Source organism: Trichechus manatus, unplaced genomic scaffold, assembly GCF_000243295.1.
Source record: "Trichechus manatus latirostris isolate Lorelei unplaced genomic scaffold, TriManLat1.0 scaffold00265, whole genome shotgun sequence".
NCBI lineage: Eukaryota > Metazoa > Chordata > Mammalia > Sirenia > Trichechidae > Trichechus > Trichechus manatus.
Window position 1 is genome coordinate 1,795,848 of NW_004444201.1, and position 22,711 is coordinate 1,818,558.

A 22,711-nucleotide genomic window follows, 5' to 3' on the forward strand; every position below is an offset into this window, starting at 1 on the left:
AAGGGCACCGCCTCACCCATCTCCTCACCCCCAGCGGTGAGCACAGCGCTCGGAACCCATCAGACACTCCACCAAGATTACTCGAAGTCAAAATTATTTAATTTCTGCTCAACTGTTCTTTTGGGGAGGCGGGGGGGGGGGAGAAATAGGAGATTTTCAGAACGAAAAATGTGGACCAACCAACATAAATGAGAAATCCTGAAATGACTACACTTGATGGCAGACTAACAAGGACAAACGTTGACTCAGTATAAGTAAGCACTTGCTAATAACTCAGTTTTGTAAACGCCATTATCAAATTTATTACCAGTGAAATTTCCCTCATTTTCCCCCATTTATGTCACCATTCTGGATTACTGACATATGACAGCACCAACTTTTTATTTTCTATTATGTATGAATATCATGTATGATTAAATTAGAAAGTAAATTATGAATTCCTATTCCTTCTGCTCCTAAGAATTATACAAAACTGCATTAAACATCTTTCTCCTTCCTTCAAGCTATTTTGTGTAAGCAACATTTAAAAACAAAATAATTAAAATTACAACAGTGATGTCCTCCTGTATAAAGCATTCTAATCCAAGGTGCTAAAGTGTTATCAAATAAAAATCATTCATCATCCGCAATATTTTTCTAAGATCAAGTGGGTATTTTATTAAAATGGAAACTGAAATACCAGAAATCACATACAGAACCTGTGAAAACAGAACAGCAAAACAATTGCTCAGCTCCTACTCAATCAGTATTTCTTTAGGGTGTGATGTTCTTAGGGGGAAGTGTGTGAAACAGAAGTCGCAGTTTGGGGGAAAAAAATCAACCCAGTGGACATTATTTTAGACTTTTGTGGAGAAAAAATATTAGATAACAAAGTAAACTGTGGAAGTCAATGTCGAAAAGACAAGATCATTTTTATAATCATGAACTTTATTTTTATTTGCCATGGCAACATTTTCAGGAAAGGGATTTTACATCTGGTTTTTATGATTAATTTTACAGGCAAATTCTAATATACAGTATTTACTCTGAACTGGTTTTTAAAATCAATGGAAAACAATACTGCAGATATTAAAGATTGTGGTGTTTTTGTTTTTAGTTAGCAAAGACTGAGAGACTTTAAGTTCTTAGGGTCAGTATTACTTTGTTATGGCGATGCTTTACCGAGAAAACAGTGGGTAGCTTTACCCCAAGAAGATTAAAACACACGATGCATCTTCAATTAATGACATAGTTGGAGATTGACATCCGCCATCATGATCATTTATTCAAACATAGTCTTTCAAATTGCTGCAGCAGAGAAATGAAAGGGAGATGTGGAAAGACCATTTGAAAATAGAATTCAAGCATCAGAATTAAGAAAAATAGAAAGGCCTCATCCCCAAAGACAAACATCAGGTATTTTATATGACAGTATAATGAATTTTCAAATGTGTGCATAAGCAATGCAAACATGACCACTCCCACTAATTCAGCAACATGGAAACTACAGTGTGAGATGGAGAGCAAACGGAAACTGCTGCAGTCTTCTTGGTCTTCGTTACAAGCCTATTTAGTGATTCCAAAGTACATCCCCAGGATCAGTGACAGGAAACCATCATGACGACTGTGCAGAAGCCACAGCACACCTCTGTGTAACACCAACTATGCCACAGGAACATCTGGACAGCTATGGTGGATACATTGAGCAAAATACTTAAGGGGACAATGGAATATTCAAAGAAAACTTAGTGCTTTAACAGGAAAAGTGACATGCTGGGGATGTAATTTCATGGAAGGCTGTACTGATCTCTTCAAACAGTAACAATTACAGAGAAATTCATTTCAACAAATGACGCCACACCCAATAGGAGGCATTTTGATATTTCAGGCACAACTCCAAGCAATAAAGCGCATTTAAAGTGCAAATTTGATATTCTCTTTCATATTTAAATTTTACTTGTTAAAATACTTAGTAAGTTCCTTAGTATCTATATAAATACAATGAACAGTAGTTGATACACCTGGAAATATTGCACAAATCAAAACGAGACTCTAAAAGAAAAATGCTAGAGAGTCTCAGTTATTAGAAACAGTCTAAATAACTATATCATCCTTTGTTTAATGCCTTAAAATCATCTGCATCTGTACTGATTAACTCCTTTGGCCAAGCTTTCTTTAAAGAACTGGATATGCATCTCATTAACAGTCATACATATAATTCTCCATACTGTATTTTCTTTCACAAATGTGAAACTTAACCAACCTCCATAAAACTTCATCCTCAGGAATTACAATTCATGCACTGCAACCATCTTCACCAACATCACAAGAACTAAGAGAAAAAGTGAACTGCGTTCCTGTGGAGGAGGATGGAAAACAGAGCTGACTTACAGAAGTAAAACACAGAGACCCAGCCAGATCCGAGAGGGTGATCTCCGATTACATCCTCACTTCCATTTCCTACTGAACATTTTACTCACTAAGGAGCAGAGTAGCATAATATTCCTGCAGTGTTTAAAGAGAACTGCAGGCAAATACTTAATGTTCTTTTGTGCAAGCATCCTAGATTTTTTCTCTTAAATACATTATGATTTATAATTGTGTCGACGAGCCTATCTTCCACCAAGATTAAGGCTCAATAAAGCTGAACTGATGGGGTAATATTTCTGAAAATTCATCTGGGAGAAAAAAATGGGGCAAGAAAAAGACTAAACAAATTCCTGGAGTCAATGTTTTTATATAATGGACAATAAACATATTTCCCTAAGACTAGGAGATTAAAAATAAATTTAAAATACAAAACTTTTCCCCTAAAGATAAAGGACAAGTTGTAAATAATGTTTCTATAACAACTTCCAAATAAACCAAGAACCTACTAATTTCACCAGTGTGTTTTACTTTAGCGAAATAAAGGTACGAGAGCGTCCCGTGTGTGATCTGTGAGGCCCGTTCTCGTTTTCCTTCACAATCAAAGCCCACGTCTGAATGCCCACGTCTGAATGCCCACTGGGGCTGCCGTCCCCACAGCCTGTCTCCATGAATCGCAGTGCTTTGCTGACCTGTCTACTCACTGTATACTCACAGTACCTAGATTCTGTGAAGAACTCTCCAAGCTTTCATGATTCTCTGCAGAAGTGCTAGCAGGTGAGAGTAGGATGCGATTTGTGTTGGCCACATATTAACAAATCCATGAATGGTTTGTGTCCATTCAATGGCAAATACACCGGAACGGTTCTCAATAGGTAAGGGAAGACTGTGTCAAAATGGTAGCAAATGTTACTTCCACAATTTCCAGTGAAGCATTTCCTGTTGATTCTCTCACAAAGAAAGGGGCAGATAATTTCACTAGTATACACTTTTTAATGGAATCCTTAGAAAACTGAGTGACTTTTTGGCCAACATTCCTCTTGCAGCATTTCTGGCCAACTGATCAAAACAAAACTTGACCTTGGAAGGTTATCTATTTGAAAGATACCAATTCCAATTAAAGCTGCTACAGGTGAACAAGCTAAAGATGACATGATTTGGGGAACAAGAGGGCGTATGGCCTGTCCTGTCCTGACAAATGGTCTGAAGCATGATTAGCATTGTGCACATGGTCCCTTGGAGGCTCCACAGCTACCTTCTGTAGCACAGTAAAATAAATAAGCATATTGCCTTTGAAACACTTTTTAATACCTTTTAATAAAACACAATTTCTCCTCCTCAACTCTATTTCTCTTCCCAAATCCTGTCTGATTTTCAAGAAACTGTCATTCAAACATACAACAACATAACAAAGGACCCCTGGAAAACCCAGGAAAAACAAAAGTATTGAGAATTCCAGCTTTTCTCAAGACAGTCTTAACTTAAATTTGTAATTTTTCTCAAAATATTTTAACTTGTTTTGTTATACAAAATAGTTTTAAATCCCTATGTGTCCATCAAAGTTTTGTGCAAACATTTCAAGTCCATTATTCCAGTCTTCGGGTATTAGCAGAATCAATAAATACAAATATTACAGTAAAGACAATTTAAAATATATACTATGGAATCTTAAAACAGCTATCATAGATCCATATGCCTACAGGGATCAAAACTGAATTACCAGCAACACTCTAGCACCAGCATATTTCATAATGGATACATCTGTAGGTACAGGTTTCCAGATACATCTTAAGCTTTCTTTCCAAAATTTACCCAGAAGCAAATACAAACACAAATAGTGTGTAGGGGGGTGGGGGTGGGGGATTGTATCAAGATTGTAAAGCAACATATAATTGGTTCATATATAATATGAAACGTTTCCAGCCTATGAAATTTCTCTGGTAAGTAATCAATAGTAACACTTGTTTGCTGATCCTAGAAGGGAAAATAAAACCTATACAGACTTCCCGTTAAAAGCCTGATATCCTTTATTCATCACAGAGCTTTTGCATAGACCTTTTAATTATACAAAATACTGGTCAGAACTCTGCTTACTGACCGCCATCTTCCATTATCACTGATATTTTTGATAAAATAGGTAGCCTTATTCATAGGAGGAATAAGTGAAAAAGAACAAGTTTCTGATAACCACAATTAATACAGACCTAACCAAAAAAAGAAAAGAAAAAACCAAACCCACTACTGTCGAGTCGATTCTGACTCATAGCAACCCTACAGGACAGAGTAGAACTGTCCATAGGGTTTCCAAGACCGCAAATCTTTACAGAAGCAGATTGCCACATCTTTCTCCTGCAGAGCAGCTGGTGCATTCGAATCACTGACCTTTCAGTTAGCAGCCGAACACTTTAACCACGGTGCCACCAGGCCCTCCATACTATAAACCTTAAAAGGACTAAACTAGCAATGCACATGTCTTGCCTGCTAAGTGGAGTATTATGCATCTTATGATGTGCAGAGGGAGGACAACATGATTAGAGCCTTCAGCAGGCTGCTGAGACGGGTAAGCAAGTGTCTCTGCGTTTACCTGAGACAAGTATGTTCAAATGGCGTGTATTTCAACCAGGGTATGAAATGGAGGAGCCAGACTAGCAGAAGATTCCACGCTTTAATATTTAAGATGTGCAGGCTTTCAATGAACCTCCACCTTGGTAGCAAATGCCAATGAAGATATTCCAGGACAGATGAGCTTGTTCTACAAAAGTAAACTGGCAGGTGATGGCTATGTATTTAATGTATCTTTGGTTTAGGAAGACGAGAATATCGATTAGTGGCCAAACAATCCCCAGAAGGAAAACTGCCACTCAGAGCCTGCATGATTTCTTTTCTTTGTGTTTGTGGTCTTGGGATGTTTGTCTTGGCCTGGAAGTTGTGAGGCTCTAATTGGGGGTTGCTTATTTGTTTTTGTTTGAAAGAGCCAGAAGGGGGGCGGAGCTTAGATGCTTTCGGATTAGGATTATTTGTAAGATTTGTCTGACTAGATGTTGGCTGAAGTTTTGATGAATTACATGGTGTGATTACTGGTGACTTCTTACAAGTGGTAGTCTTACTTGGAGATGATTCAGAGACTGAAGGAGGTACCAAAGAGTTCAAGATGGATGGCTTCAGAAGTTGCAGGGCCTTGGGCTGTGATGCGTAGCCTATGGGCGAAGACTGATTTCTCACAACTCTCTTAGCGTGGTCTGCTGTACTTGATTGCAGAGAAGTGGGTACAAACTGCATGTCACTAATGTTATTATTTGCCAAATGATAAGGCTCTGTAGCATTCACGTTTATGTTCAAGTTTGCTTCAGAAGGTGTACTATCAGCCACGTCCTTAGTGAACTGTGGGCTTGACGACAAAGGCAGGTCATCCAGACCACACTTGCTTTCTTGTTGCAAGCTGTGTGTGAAGCTTTCGTCCAGATGTGCAACCCCCTGATATGTGCCCCGGGGAGCACAATCATTGTGGGCCTCGGTACGCGGCAGCTTTATTAGTTTTCCCTGGGCGTGGTCTGTGGGTCTGGGAAGGCTGCTGGAAGGCTGTAGTACTTGAGGCTGTTAAAAATTACAAACAAGATTAGCAACAATATATTTTAGAAAGCCACCCATAATTAATGTAGTTCCAACTGGGCTGTTTTGGTATATATTATGATATAATATACGAAGAACGTGGTGGTGTTTTTAAGAAATGAACTGCAATATTCAAGTGAATTCATGAGACACATACAAGAGTGATAATGTAAACAAAAAATTATACACGCAGTAAATACTGAACAAGATCCAAAATTAAACAAGGAAAAAGAAAACCTTAAAGTACTGATTTATTGTAGAAAACAACTTCCTGATTCATTAAGTATTTAAAATCTTACATGCAAGACAGCTCAACAGAATAATTTCCACAGCACTTTGGCTTAATCTCCATAAAGCATTCAGACTGTGACCATAAGACTATTATTATCTCTTTTAAAGTTTTTTTTTCTACCATGTTACCACACTTAACTTGAAGACGGTTGTTAAAGGTGTCAAAGTGCTGTGTCTCTGTTGAGAAAATTACCAGCAGATAAACAAGATTTAGAATGAAGATTATATTCTCAGTTGAAGTGTAATTCTAATTATTTAAACAAAAATAGGTCAATACATTTAGTTAATGCTAATCTATCTTTAATATTCTTGTTGAAAAGTTCAGAATGAAACGTTTTCAAAGCTTATTTTTCCTATTCTCATTGCCATACAAGGGACCAACTAAGGTTCTCTAATGCTGAAAATGTGGAAAATAGCTAGATAAACCCTGCTCAAGAATGAACATCCGTTTAGCACATTGAAGATTAACGGCCTCCCAAGCAGAGAAGCCTAGGATAGCACAGTTTTTAAGGCCACACAGCCAGTTCTCTGGAGCTCAATGTGTGGTTATGCTCTGTACAAATCAGAGAAAACATGCAATTGCCATTACTTTCATGCCTTTGGTAAAAGATTATGAATCCTGAAGGTCTCTTTCAATGGCCCAAATACTTAAAATATATGGGGCAGTCTACTGTTCATGTACTGATGGCCATGGGTGGCTGCTACAAATGTATAATTACACACACACACACACACACACACACACACAGACACACACAGACACACACATACAGACACAGTCTTTCAATTAAACAACTCAGGCTGGAAATGTCAAGCAGTTTGGCACAGGGCTTTGAAACATGAGCTTTAGAGGATTATTTCGTACTAGTAAATATATATATGTATTTCACTATGTGAAATCCACCAACACAATCTACACATTATCTCTAACTTTTCCTATAGATAGGGCAGACCTATTTACACCATATCATTTGTGTGTTTTTACTTCCTTCACTTTTTCGTCTCCTTCCTGATCAGCACTGGACGATGCAGCCCAAGGCCAGCAGTCAGGGATTAATTTATGGCAGGGTTGTGGTGACAGAGAACAAAGCAAAGCTCACTGACTCAGGAGGGATGGTTGGCAAGGATGGCATAGGGCTGCCTTGCTATTTAAAAAGCAAAAATCAAGACAATGGCACTCAAAATTAATCCTTATAGAGGTACGCTACATTAAACTCTTAGTTACTGCATCATGTTTAAAAAATAAGCAAGCCATCCCAGTTGTTAGTCACCTCAAGCTAAGTGTCTAGGACTTTAAAGTTATCTGGGCATTTTCACAATAAATCGCCACAGAGATGAGTATACTGCCCCTCAAGACAAAAGGCAAAAAGTCACCGTGCAATTAATTCAGCAGACTCTCCATGGGGTTCCCTGAAAAAAACAACCATGCCAAAATGGTCACAAACCTCAGAAAGATTAGGGACAAAACAGAGCAGGACCACATTGAGCAAACCAAAATCTACCAAAGAAAAAGATAAGCATCCAGAGAGAAAGGGGCCACACCAAATGGCTGACTGAATGGGAATTTTTTTCCCTTTTCACCTCCTTTCACTTTCAAACACGCTAAGATATTGTAGCCTCTAGTGCAACTTAAGAACTTTGAAAATACCAGTGACAATTTAAAAAATGATTATTGTAATATGCCTATTGCTAGTAAGAAAAAAAATGATATAAACGTGCTATCAGCTCAAAACATAAGGTATAATTTTCAAATTAAGACAAAGTTGTAAACTGATTATTAGGACAACCAAACCTGTAGAAAAGGGGTACTGGGAACTACTACAGATAAGTTATTCATCTGCACTGTTCTTTATGACCACTGCCTATCACAGAAATACGAATCGGGTAATCAGAATGACATGCTGCTCATATTAAATGCAATAAAGCTCCATATTAAACATTAAAGAGCTAAAGAGAATAAAATACTGAGTCCTTTAATTGAGAGAGGTTAGACTGAATAATTATATAAATAATTATCTAAAGTATAAATTAATTAAATTAGTGATTTCTATATACTACATAAAAGAGCCCTGGTTGCACAGTGGTTAAGTGCTTGGCTGCTAACGGAAAGGTCAGCGGTTTGAACCACCAGCAGCTCCACAGGAGAAAGATGCAACAGTCTGCTTCCATAAAGATTACAGTCTTGGAAGCCCTGTGGGGCAGTTCTACTAGCCTGGCTATCTACTATAGGGTCGCTATGAGTCTGGAACTGACTCGATGACAATGGGTACACGCTAAAAGTGAGTCCTTGGGTGGTGCAAATGGAAAATGCACTCCACTGCTAACCAAGAGGTTGGAGGTTTGAGTCCACTCAGATGCCTGGCTATCTACTTCCAAAAATCAGCCACTGAAAACCCCATGGTCCACACACTTGTACTCTGACACACATGGGGTCACCATGAGTCTGACCTGACTTGACAGCAACTGCTTTTTTTTAAACTATGTATCATGCACTGTACTGTTTCTGTCCTGAGGGATCTAGTGAAGGTGTGAGGAGCTAGTTCTTTGGACAAGCCAGCCAGGTGATTTTCTCCTTTCCTCCCCCTGCTGGCATCTTAGGCCTCAGAACTCCCTGTCGTCCCAGGCCTGATGTTTGTTAGCAAGATTAAAAAGATACAATTCTGGGCTAAGCGCCTCCCCCCTCAGGAAGTCAGAGGGGCGTGATGTAGTAGGATGTCTGTTAGCAGGGTTAAAAAGATACAGTCACTTCCGCTGGGGTACAGAACAGCTGGGAGAAGAAGTCTTCTTAGTCTCCTCAGCTATGGTGCAGGTGAGGCACACACAGCATAAATGTACAGTCCACCTAAGAGGACCTACCTGGCCAGGGGAGACTAGCAGTAGGTAGGGTTGCATTTAAACTCCTCACCCATGGCACAAAGTGGGGTGTGCAAGGAAGTTTTTGAGGGGGCACTGCTGATTATGGAATGTTTCCCACTGTATGCTGTCTGATTCTTGTAAGTAACAAAAGCTACTTTCCTAACGTCTGTTCAGGTTCTGATCACAAGGACATGATGTTTATGGAGCAATCCATAATTAGTTATTGGTGCCCTTTTTCTAAATGGCCTCCTGGCTATCCAGAAATTGGACACAACCTGTGAGCAACACATAGATTTGGAGTGTTGTCTTACAGCAATGGTGTGGTCGAGCAGGACGTGCTGTCCTACGGAAGGAGACAGTCAGCTGAATAAAGATGAGATCAGGTCTCAATCTAACAACATATGGGCACAAAATGAAACCATATGGCTGACTGGAGAGGTCACTGAAGGAATCCAAGAATCACAAATATCTGCGCTGAGTTCTAAAATGATGTGCAGGAGTTTGTCAAGTAGACAAGAGGGAATGAACATTCCCTTGTGCAGAGGGCACTGCATGGTAAAGGCACAGAAGCAATAAACAAATGAATAAACAAATACAGCATGTTCCTGTAACTTCAAATGGTCAGACTAAATTTAGGAGGCACAGTGCAGAGTGCAGGCAAGGGCCAGCTCATGGAGGTCAAGTAGTTCTGACTTTGTACTATAGGTGGTGGGGAGACACTGATGAGTTTTAAGCACAGGAATCCTAAGATCCAGTTTGTGTTTTAGAATGATTACTCTGGTGGAAGCTGTGAGGAACATAATGGGAGAAGAAAGATGAGACTGTAAGCAAAAGAGCTATTGCTAAATAGCTGAGGTCATAAATTCTACGGATCTGAAATTAAGATAGTGGCAGAAAGACTGGAGAGGACCTGAAAGAGGTTCTGAAGATGGGACAAATAAGTCGCTGTTTGGAGGACTCGAAGATGAGTTCCAGGTTTCTGGCTCTGCAGATGCAAGATGAGGTACTGCCTGTATCTAAACATGCCTCTGGGGAAGCTGCCCACCTGCTCATTCATTTCACAGCTTTGCAGCTCACCAAACCCGGAGGGCAAAAGGAATACCCCTCACTACTGCAGAGGGCACTTCAGGGAACCCTCTGAGTCACAAATGAGTACAGCCCCGTCTTGTAACTGGAAGAGATTACTGAAGCTTCAAAATGTAAACCTATCCCCAGAGTTAGAGTTAAGTGCCTCTGAACTGGACTCAGCTCCTTTAAGTCTTACTTTCCTTAGATACATAAACTTCAAAACACCATAGAGAGGAATTCTCAGGATAAATGGTTACATGTGTCAAGGTCAAGAGGTCAACAATAGGCACTATCAGATAGTTGTACAGGGGGCTGGCAAACACATTTAATGATAATTTTAAATGTTTACTTTGAGCTGCTTACAAAGATGACTAGAGACTATGAGCTCCCCACGGGCATGTACCAACCAAGCATCATTATTCATTGGCTGTTGCTGTTGTTGGTATTCCTAGTACTTGGTACAGAGCAGTCATTTAATATATATTTGCTAGATAAGTGAATAAATATTAGTGAGTGGTATATTCTAGAATTACTTCTTCGGCCATAAATGATCAAATGATACTTACCTATAGATCAAAGATGCAGCATTAATGCTCAAAATTTTTTTAAGTTTTTAAAAAACACTGATAAAAGGGAAATCTAATAATAGAAAAAAGCTTTGTTTTCTACAACTAAGTCTGAGATTAGCTTAATGATTCATATTTAGAAGGACAGTGTTAATTTGAACACAACTACTTCCCGTAATGACACACAAGCTTAGTCACCAAAACTTTTTAATTCAAAGACTAGACATTTCTGATGAAATAAGTTGGGGAAGCTGTCTTGATAAACATTCAGCCACTTTCCACTTGTAACTCTAACAGTTGAATATAAATATACATGTAAAATGCTTGGCATAGGACCTTGAGCACATACATAGTAAGTACTCAATAAGTGTCATCTATCATTATTAAAAAGGTGTGAGAGAGAAGATTTTAAGCCAGAGACCTTCTGTAATTGGGTACTGGGGAAAAGAGTAAGTTCAATAAACAGCATAATAATAAACTAGTAGCTACGGAATAAGAGATATTTAGGTTTCAAATACACCACAGTTGCACAGATTCCATAAACTGTACAGTTCAGTAATGTCAGTCATAGCTAAATGTTTTAAATCCACAAGCATGTTGCTGCATGATATGACACAGAAGTCTAAGTTCCTTAACTGCCTTCCTGGAGATAAAAACTGAAGCAAGGACATGTCAGGCACTCTAAAGTTCAGGAAGAACTTACATACGGCAATATGCAGGAGCTAGTACAATACAGCACCGAAGCACTTCGTTTTTATAGTCAGACTGATCTGGGTTTGAGTCCTGGCTCTAACACATAATTACTACTGTGAGAGATGGTGGGCAATGTCGTTACTATTCTGAGAGTGAATTTTATAATTTACAAAATGAAAATAACAGAATCCATACCTCATCTGAATTGTTATAAATAACAAACAATATCATGCATGCAAAGTGCTCAGTACAGTGCCTGGCACTTTACAAATGCTTGAGAAACGTCTGGGCCCTGAGAGAACAGGACTGCCCTTCTTTCCAAGGAGGAGAGTCAAACTCTAAGTTTGCATATATGATCTCTAATGATCACACCCTAAAAACCCTTTGCTGTCAAGTCGATTCTGACTCATCGCGACCCTACAGGACAGAGTGGAACTACCCCATAGAGTTTCCAAGGCGCGCCTGGTGGATCTGAACGGCCGACCCTTTGGTTAGCAGCTGTAGCACTTAACCACTACGCCACCAGGGTTTCCGATCACACCCTAGGTGGCAAGTATTGTCTTCTATTTGTAAAAATAAACAGGTTAGGAGAAGATTAAGTGGCATGTCCAAAGTCACACACTTCAGCAAATGGCAAAGCCAGAATTTGAACTGTCAGAGAATTTAAAAGCAGCATTACAGCTTTATTATTCAACTATTCAAATAGTTAACTAAAGCTATTCATGTAACTCTGATGAGCTCACAGGCTCTCAGGATGTGCAATATAGCTAGATAACAATTTTAACATATTTAAAAACTCTATAGGCAGATTCAATACCAACACTTAGATACTAACTTTCCTCGAAAATGCCCTGTTTTCTTCTTAGCTAATCTATCTTCCACAGGATGACTCTCATACACCACACTGTGGTGCAGTGTTTCTGGGAAAAGGTGGTTCGACAGTGACCCAGAGAAAATGGAGAAAACACACCGAACACGAGAAGTAAATTAACAGTCAACACTGGGAAAAACTCTTCACCTTCACGGTTTCATACCACTTCACATTGGCATAAGAAAAATGACTCATATCCACTTCTGTAAGCATTCTTGTCCCGAGGTCATCAGCAATAAGATGGTAGCTAGAAACATCAAGTCCCGACTGAAGACAAATGTGCCAAAGTAGACAACGGAAGACGTAGGAAATGTTCTCAAGTATAAAAAGGCCACTGCATTACAGACACAGAACTACCTAAAATTACATTCTGGGCACATGTAAGTTTATTATTAGTATTAAATATATTTTAAAGGTTAAAAAGAAGATGGGAATGGAACCACCTATAACATGCCTGTAATTCATGCAGGCTCTGACATGCATCATGCAAACTGGGGGGAAAAAGTGATTATGAGGAAGGTGGCAGAAAAAATCTGAAATTGTACTGTACCACGCTTTGTCAGAGAAGTAATGGACTAACTTCTCAACTCCTTGCCAATGGCATAATGGGAGAGCAGAGACAAGAGAAAGACAGGACAATGGTGTCAGAGACCACATATAACACCAAGGAATTGCCATGACTGGGGCAGCCCAAAGTATTTGCTTTGTTTTGTGTTTTTATAGGTATCACTCCACAGTTTTATTTAATATATTTGTATTTAATGAAAACATCTTTGTCTTGTTAAAGCAGTTTTCAAGTTAGTACAAATATTTATACCCACAGAAAGGTATATGTAAAACTTCTCACATTTAAAAGGAATCATTTGAAGATTGTTACCCAATGAAAATTGAAAAGAATTTTGACACAATTTAATGTTATACTCCAAAGACCTAAAAAGGTTTAGCCCCATGTAACTCTTTATGAAGGAAATAGAAATTATTTTAAATAATCTTAGAGCTTCTTGCACCTTATAAAACTAACCTAAATTCAATATTTGTTAGCTTACTTTTATTACTGTCACTGCATTAAACACCAATAAAAGTATAATTTGATCTTCATGTATGTAAAATATTCTGAATTATAAGTGAAGCTCTGCACACCAATATAGAGATATAACTTGACCTTTATTACATAACTGGATTAAAAGAATTTCGATCTAACATTCATGTACACCCAATCACAGCTTCCAAGGCTTCTTGGGAACCAGAGTGCTCTTATTCCTCTAGATCTCAAAATTTTGCCTCCAGATATCAGGTAATTTACAGAGGATACCTGACTGATAAATACAGATTTATCAATAAATTCTGAAACAAGGAGTTAAATAAATGGCTTTTCTAAGTAGATGACTAATTAATTGCTGGCAGAAACTTAACAAAGTGACCAGTAGTAACTTAAGTAAGCATTTACTATGTAGGCCAGAATCAGAGATGCTTAAGACATGGGCCTGTATCTCAAAAACACAGAATCCATCAGTATCTACCTCTGGGATGCAGAGTAGTTCAGAAAAAAAATTAAATGATATCATAATAGTATGATTTCACTGTTATGACCAATGTGCATGGTATATTTATCCAAAATAAGATACTGCAAACATAATGGTACAGCAGCAAATACTGGCTAAAGAAACAATTCCACAATCTGCATAGCAGGTTGTTATAAAGGGCTTTATAGAAAAACACTAAAATTGCTGAGTTTCCCATAATTGTGATGTGTTGAGAGAAATTAATCCTTGCCTAGGTCTGTGGGAAAGCCTACTGGACCATGAGTTTGATGCACATTTCTAGTCAAGTAACTAGAATAATGACTATATAAGACAACACTTGAAATTAGCTGCAAAAAATGTACAGTGTCATACTCTATATTAACCACATTTAAATAAAACAATTAGCTTATTGTAAAATTGAGTCTGTTCAATTTTTACTGAGGTATCCTAGTTTCCATTTCACTTAAAATATTTTATTTTTATGAAAAGTCATACCCAGAGCTAATTTCTCATTAAAGCACTGAAGGTGAGGCTATTCTTACATGTAAAATTGATTACAGTCACATGCTGGAGTCAATCAGGTTGAGCCATGCTAGTTTATCCCTCATAAGCAATTCAACAACACATATCAAGTGCCTCTAGAAGAAGCATTGCCTTTTGATCAGGTAATAGCCTTCAAAGAATCTGTCTGAGCAAGAGAGATGCCGACATCGATTTATACACAAGGATAAATTTCAATGCAACAGTATCTCTATGTAATGGGGAAAACTGGATACAACATCAATGCTTAACAAAAGAGTTATCCATACAATAATGCATTATCATGCAGCCAATAAAACTGTGTTTTCGAGAAATATTTACTGTATGCAAAGTGATCATAATGATACTAAAGTGCTGAAAAAAGCAAAGCAAAAAACTGAATATTAATGTAGTATTCCAATGTTACAAAATAAAGTAAAAAAGACTAGAAGGAAATATAGCAGATTTTTTTTTATCTTTCAACTCCTCCATAATGAGCTACTATTATAATTAGGGAAATGAAAGTTTTTACGAAACGGCTTATAGTATTTACATAAATATTTAAAGCTCAAGCTTTGGAATCAGAATGGGATTTGAATTCTGGCTTGCTCACTTACCCTGAGTAAATTACTACACCATTCTGATTTATTTATTTACAACACTTTAAAACTGAGATAAAAAATTACAACTCTATGAAATTGAGATGATAATAGTTCTGACTGGAAGATCTGTTGGAAAGATTAAATGATAATTTAAATAAAACACCTAGAAAATTACTTACAATCATAAAAATATTAAATAACTAAAACTATTATTAACCTTCATTTTTTAAAATGTATGGCTAAATTTTTAAAAAGGAAACAAAGATTTTCTAAGTGAATAGATTTGTGAAAACATAATTTTGAAGTAGTTTTTAGAAAGATTTTGTCCTGAGATGAAAGGCAATTCTCCAGCTGAAAGGATTGAGAGAACAAGTACAAAGCAAGTGAAATACAAAAGTGAGAAAGTATACAGGGGATAAGCAAGCCAACGAAAAAAGTGAGAATTCAAGGGATCATCATTCTGGTTAAACTGAGTAACCCGATTCTCAAATATAACTCATCAGCCACTTAAGCCACTCTTATCCAACAGCAAAGATCCCTGAGTGGCACAAATGGTTTATGATGGACTATTAACCTAAAGGCTGGCAGTTTGAGTCCACCCAGCAGCACTGCGGAAGAAAGGCCTGGCGATCTGCTTCTGTAAAGACTGCAGCCAAGAAAACCCTATGAAGCAGTTCTACTATGTAACACATGGGATTGTTGGGTTTGGATCCACTCAACAGCAACAGGTTTTGTTTTTTTTTTTGTTAAATCCAACAAAACATTCTTGCTGGGGCTTAATCCTTAGGAGGCACCACTTAAAAATATCATACTACCTGCCAGTAAGAATTTCTGCAAAAATGTTTTACTTTGATTGTATATACATAATCTATATTATTTAAACACTTTACCCTTCATATTTAAAGTCAGTGCATTAAAACGTAATGGTCAGACTTGTATGGGCAAAACAGACCAGTGTTTTCCAAACTTCAAGATTTTTTTTTAAAATTAAATAGAATAGAGAGGAAAAGAAAATATCAGCGTTATCATATGTCCTAAGGGAAAGTACTGTTTCATGCATCTTTTTTTCCTAAATTTTACATATACACTCATGTATGTGTGTACTGGGTTGTGATGTAAAATGAATTTATTATTGTCACTTGAGAAAAAAGTTTATAATATACCCCTTGCAACTTATAAGAGGAGGATATAAGACAATATAATTCTGTCATTCTTAATGTACTTTATTACAATGTAAATTTAGAAATTGTAATATAAATTTAACATCAGTTAATACTCTATCAAGAAACTGCCAACATGTTAAGACATATGTAGATATATTTAAGTTATTTTTGTTGTTTAAAAACTACGTTTTTCTTCCGATTTAAGTTACTATATATGAAGATAAAGGTACCTAAGGTTTCTAGATTCTTTCAAGCAAGGTGTTAAAGAGCAAATTTTAAAAGCCTGTGGCGGCACTCATAAGAAATGGGTATTATTTGAAAATATACTTTTAAAAAAGGTTTAAGAGGTCCTGTAAACACATGCTCTGGCAAGAAATACTATTTGGGACTCCAATTAAGTCATTCTACTTACCAAAAGCAATTCTTTTTATTAATTCCTACTGACAAGGGCAAAGACCTCTGCAGGTCTAAATGTAGATGATATTTTCTGCTAACTCAAATAAAAAATTAATTTGAAATGGGAAGAAAGAAAAGCATCATGACATAGAGATTAGTAATATAATTCAAGAAAAGAAAGTCAAAATTTCCTAAGGGGGGCAAAAAAAAATTTAAACACCACGTTTTTCCTTTTGTCTCCATTTTCCCTGGGTTATTCTTAAATTTAGCAAGAACATTCGTGGTCAGTCCAGCCTTCTGGAGTGACCAGAGTTAAATGTTCCCTGTCAACATTAATTATTCACTGTCTCCGCATATATCTACAGCAGACTATCTCTTTATACTGGAAGGTATACTACTCTTCTAACTTGTTAAAAGAGTCCTTACTTAAGACGACAGACAGCCCAAGCCTCACTGGCGTCTGCATTTAGATCATAGTAGTTCACTCACAGTCATGTTTAAGAGGGCATCCAAAAGGATTTACTAATGAAAAAGACTATCATGAAGAAAAAATCTCTCAACTACCTACCATCACACAGAATTAACCTCTCCAAAACACAGCACTAGGAATCACACAGTGACTACATGTGGAAACAAATATTTCACTGAATCTAAGTTTTACATAAAAAAGAGGGGGATCTATCTGAAACCCTCTGGAAAAATAATGGACTTACTCCTGTAACTCCATACCCTTCTCCTTTTGTATTTTTTATCACTAAAAAAATTGATTTTATAAGTAGAGTTCTTCCATTGTTCTCAGGGTAAATCCAAAACAATGTAGTAGTTTAGAACAGGTTTCTCCTCTAAAGGTAGGAACTTTTCAAGCTCAGTAAGGGTTATCAAAAAAAGCTGTGAATAGGTCCTCTAGTTATTACTTTACACAAACAGAATCCTGCAAGTCTCAAAAGTCCCAGAACCCGTTCTCACAGCTGCTTACGCCATAAGAACTTATCTAGGAAACACTGCACTCTGTGTATTTTCCTAGAAGGCTTACACATATCCAAGCTTTCAAGAACCAAAATTTTCTTTTTGTCAATCTGGAGATGACGGCAGAGAAAGAACATTGATCTAGAAAAGCCAGAAAAACACACCTTGGTCGTAGTATCCCAGGATGGTGTTGCTTCATATTTGAAAATGAAAAAGGCAACTTTGAACTTGAGAGGAAGGACGATGAAGCAGTAAATGGAGAGCCAATGACTCAAGGAAGGGAAAAGAAAATTCTAGAGCTACAGAAATAAGAAGTGAGATGGGTGTTCCTGAGAAACATTAAAATAAAAAATCTAAAGCTCTATTTGCAATACTAAATAATTAATCCTCGATCTTAATTCCATACTACAGCTGACTAAGGGGAAAAGGGTGGACGAGAGTGCTGGGGGGAAAGGACAGGAGCTAAGGGGGCATCAGGAAGCACCAGGCAGATGTGTTAACCTGAGGCCCATCTGTCATACCATGCTGTCTACTGGCTACAAGCCTAAGAACACATTACTTTTAAAATTCAGATTAGTCTACTAGCAATTTAGTATAATTTCCTACATGCTAGGAATCATTTCATAGGACAAAAGAGAGTAACTTACTTGAAGACAACAGAAGTAAAAAGGAGTGTTCATAGAGATGGTGAGAGACAAAGAAGAAAGAAGGGAAGGAGGAGAAGGAAGGGCAACAAACTCCTCAATTCTTACACTAAATGAGTTACCTGGCACAAAAATAAGTGAATATAAAAATCTATACAAACTCTCTATTTTTTTCTTTAAAACAAAAAATATAGAAGGAAGAAATATATAATATATAAAAAATAAACTTTATCCCTTGTCTGGAATTTACACTGATACCTCACAATTTTGACTAACTCAAGAAATAAAATTTGTTTAACTAAATCACATTTCTAATGGTTTAAAAGCTTCCCCTTTTTAGACCTTTGAAACTGAACATAGGTTAGGATAATTAATGAAATAAATTGATAGACTCACAAACCAGACTAAATCCATGGAGAGGGCACAAAAGTGGCTCTGATTGACTATATTTATTTTTTTTAACTAATATTAGCTTTTGGGGGTGACTTTTCAGAAAACATAAAATATAACCAACTTACCAGGTATAATTAAATACATAAGAGAAAACAACAAGCACTGCTTTGGAAAGTAGATATAACAATATTTTAATGTCAAACAATTACTAAATTATCAGAAATGTTAGTGAACCATGCATATTCAAAGTCATGTCTGTTGTGCTATAAAGTAGCTGATAAATTTCAAAGACATATTAGTTATTAAAAGCACTCTTGAAAGCATGATTATAAAAAGTTTTCTTTAGATGACACTGAAATGCAATCAAAAGGCCTTATGAAATATTTAGAGAAATGTGCGATGGTCTAATAAGCCTGCTCCCTAAACAGAATGCATCTGTTCATTACACCAATGCAAATAGTGTCCACATTTTTTAACGTGACTAGATAAAACACCAGTTTTTTATTCACATATGTCAAAGTCTTAAAAAAAGAAAATGCATTACAGTCAGATGCATGCCCTAGGTCTAGGGTCACTGGCAATAGGTTTAAATAGCTTTAGAATAAAATGAACTTCTGACAGCTTTCATAAAGCTCTCCATAGTGGTTTGCTGACATGCAGTCAGAGGAAGTGTTAATGAAGAGAGGAGGCCCGCAGGGAGTGATTCGGCACATGCCCGCAGGTCACCCTGGACGGAAGGGAAGAGGGTGCTGGGTAGGGACAGGTCATGCAGAAGGAAAGCACCAGGAGGGGAGGGCATAACGGGGTAGGAGTGAGAGACCCAGACTCACTCTGTCTGCGGTGCGGTGGAACAGTCCGTGGGATCCCTTGGAATGAGCCCTGCCAAGGAGAGAAGGAGGGAGCGGAATACCCACCCTGTGCAGAGAGAGATGAGGGTAGGGAGGTATAATAAAAAGGGGAACCGAAAAATAGAGAAACCAAAGTCATATTTTTTTTTAAACAACAAAAATCAATAGCATCAATGAGAAGACAGATTTCATACTTTTATATATAAACCAAAAAAACCCAAACCTGTAGCCGTTGAGTCGATTCCGACTCACAGCGACCCTACAGGACAGAGTAGAACTGCCCCATAGGGTTTCCAAGAGCGCCTAGTGGATTCAAACTGCCGACCTTTCGGTTAGCAACCGAGCTCTTCACCACTGTGCCACCAGGGCTCCGATTTTTATATATAGACAGATTAAATTACCGAAAATACATCAGAATCCAAATCTAATTGCTATTTTTCATATATTTTTAAGAAAAAATTTATTTCCCTCTAATATTTGGAATCAGTGTACAAGAAATAATATATTCTTTTTGGTATACATTTATCATCATATATTTCTTTTTAAAGTAACAAATTACAGTCTTTTACAGAAAAGGAAAGCATTTGAAAAGAAAATAGACTTCAGATGCTAAACACACAGAAATTATATCAATTATGAATCAGGCAATGAAAAAAATTACCATACAAAAATTTATTTCTTCTTTAATTACAGGTTTTCAGACCATTAGCAGGTAAAGATAAAGAACATTAGCTAAAGTTAGTAGAATCAATGTAGTATTAAAAAAAAAAAGATGTAGGTTTTTGTAAGCATAAGAACTGTATCAAGAACGTGACATGCAGGCCACTGGATACAAATCCATGCTTTTTAATTTGAATTACTTGTGGCTTAGCTTCTGATCACAGGTCATCAGAATTGAAATAAACCTGAAATGTCATTTACTTCAGTTTCTTCACTTTCTAGATGAAACTGGGTCTTCAAGAAGGAAGGTAGCTATTCAACGTCACACAAACAGAATCAGACTAGAAACTGGGTCTCATGCCTCTCTGTTCAGGGTTCCTAAGCTTCCTCCACTGCCACACAGTCACATATACAACCACTGAAACACTCCTAAAATATTGACAATGAGCCTGTAAATCATCATTACATCCAGCTAAATTTGCAAAATAAAGTATATATATATTTTCAGGCCAATTAACCTGACATGAAAACAATGCTATATTAGAAAATTAAGATAGTCTATTTCTGCTTACAGATTTGTGAACATTTTTCCAAATAAAAATTGCTTTCCCATCTCTGTATAAACAGTCCTTGACTCAGTTCACTATAATCTAATACTTCTTCACTTTAAGAGCAATCCTACATTTCTCAATGTAAAACAAACAAACAAGATCCATTTTCTATGTGGATGAGGGGGAAAAAACAGCTACAAGAAACTCATCACACGTAAAGACCTTTACAAGAGCCTAGTAAATTAGGATCCTGTCTTCTGAGATTATACTTTTGTCACTAATTTAGCCATTGTTGCTGTTGTTGTGTGCAGTGGAGTCGATTACAACTCATAGCAACCCCATGTGACAGAGCAGAGCTGCCCCAGAGAGTTTCCTAGGTTGTAATCTTTATGGGAGCAGGTAGCCAGGTCTATTCTCCCAGAGAGTCACTGGTGGGTTCAAACAGGTGACCTTTCGATTAGCAGCTGAGTGCTTAACCATTGTGCCACCAGGGCTCCTAATTTAGACATGGACATTTGCAAAAAACAGCTTAGAAAATATTTAACTGGGTGAAGACCTCAGGTGCTCTCCATACAAATTACCTGATACAACTCTACTTTGCTGTTTGGGGACTGTTTTCGGTTCAAAGGATTTACACAGAACAAGATCTTGGCCAAGAAGGGGCACACACCTCCCTCCCTATGAGTTTCTCCAGGACAGAGCTTCTACCACCTGGATGGGGTTAAGAAAACCTTCACAGGGGACTCTGTTGACAAGTGACACGAGCAGTCAGAGATTCCTTCATCAGAAAAATGAGTTCCTCTGGAGGTTTGTGTAAATAGCAGTGACTAGTCAGGGGGACCTATGTTCTGAGCCTCTGACTCCTCATCAGTAAGTGCAAGTTGGAACGGTTCATCTCTAAGAATGCTTCTCACTTTTAGTTCCTGTGACTCAGTTACTCATATATACATCCCTATCCCCGCTCCAGAGTCATGGTGGTGCAATGGTTAAGCACTCGACTGCTAACCAAAAGGTTGGTGGTTCAAACCCACCATTCACTCAACAGGAGAGAGATGTGGCAGTCTGCTTCCATAAAGATTTACAGCCTTGGAAACTGTATGGGGCAATTCTACTCCGTCCTATACAGTTACTATGAGTTGGAATCGACTTGACAGCATACAACAACAAAACAAATTTATACAGCATTAAAAATAATCAACTTTGTACTAAAGAGTTTCTCCTGCTGAACCATTAACCCTTTGATACAATTTTAGTGAAAATATCGTCACAGAACCTGGCACTTGGCTGGAGTTTTAAGAGATGTTAAATGCCCCACCATCTCTAGTCTACCAATCCCCAGCACACAGCAGACTGTCCCTGACATAAGCTAAATTAAATCAAGTCACTATGTTTCTCCAGAGATGGAGGCCTGGCCAAAAATTATAATCACCTAAAAATCTTAAAAATAAAAAAATAATGATGCCCATCTTCATTCTCCCAAGGCCAATATACCAGAATTTCTGAGGGAGAAACAACCTTGTGAAATAAATACATAAACAGCTCTGCCAGACACTGCCAATGGCACCTGTTTATTAAGCTGATCAGACAGTTGTCTGCCTTCTGAATTTACACCTAGAAAGGCAAATAATGTTACTCATTTTACTTTTGCCACTTAAATTGCCTCTGTCTACTTCCCTACCCATCTATCAAAATCCTATCCAGCTTTCTCAGTCCATTTCAGCCCCTCTCCTAAAAGCTTTTCCTGATCGTAGATCCTACCTAAATGAATTATGATCATTCTTTTTTTTAAATTTTTTTAATTGTACTTTAGATGAAGGTTTACAGAACAAATAGCTTCTCATTAAACAGTCAGTACACATACCGTTTTATGACATTGGTTAACAACCCCACGACATGCCAACACTCTCCCTTCTCAACCTTGAGGACCTTTTCTTTGGTGAAAATATACATAGCCAAAGTTACACCATTTTGAAAGTTGCTACATGTACAATTCAGTGAAATCAATTACATTCTTCCAGTTGTGCTGCTATTCTCACTATCCTTTTCCAAAATATTCCATCACCATTATCTTCAACTCACTGTCCCCTAGGCTTCCCATCAAACCTTTTGAGTTGCTGTTGTCAATCTGATCTCACATAGATAATTC

The 22,711-nt window shown here is 37.5% G+C and overlaps 1 protein-coding gene across 8 annotated transcripts in view; it reads right to left on the reverse strand.

The window, feature by feature from the left end:
* Positions 1–226: 226 nt before the first annotated feature.
* The window catches only part of CCSER2 (coiled-coil serine rich protein 2), a 285,551-nt gene continuing 263,066 nt past the window's right edge, over positions 227–22,711 (reverse strand). For 7 of the 8 annotated variants that reach the window (XM_023724846.1, XM_023724847.1, XM_023724848.1 and 4 more), the window contains one exon: positions 227–5,940. In XM_023724846.1, the coding sequence (XP_023580614.1) occupies positions 5,134–5,940 (807 nt within the window). In that variant the 3' untranslated portion in view covers positions 227–5,133. The remainder of the gene's footprint in view (positions 5,941–22,711) is intronic. The other variant, XR_002822873.1, reaches the window with a different exon arrangement.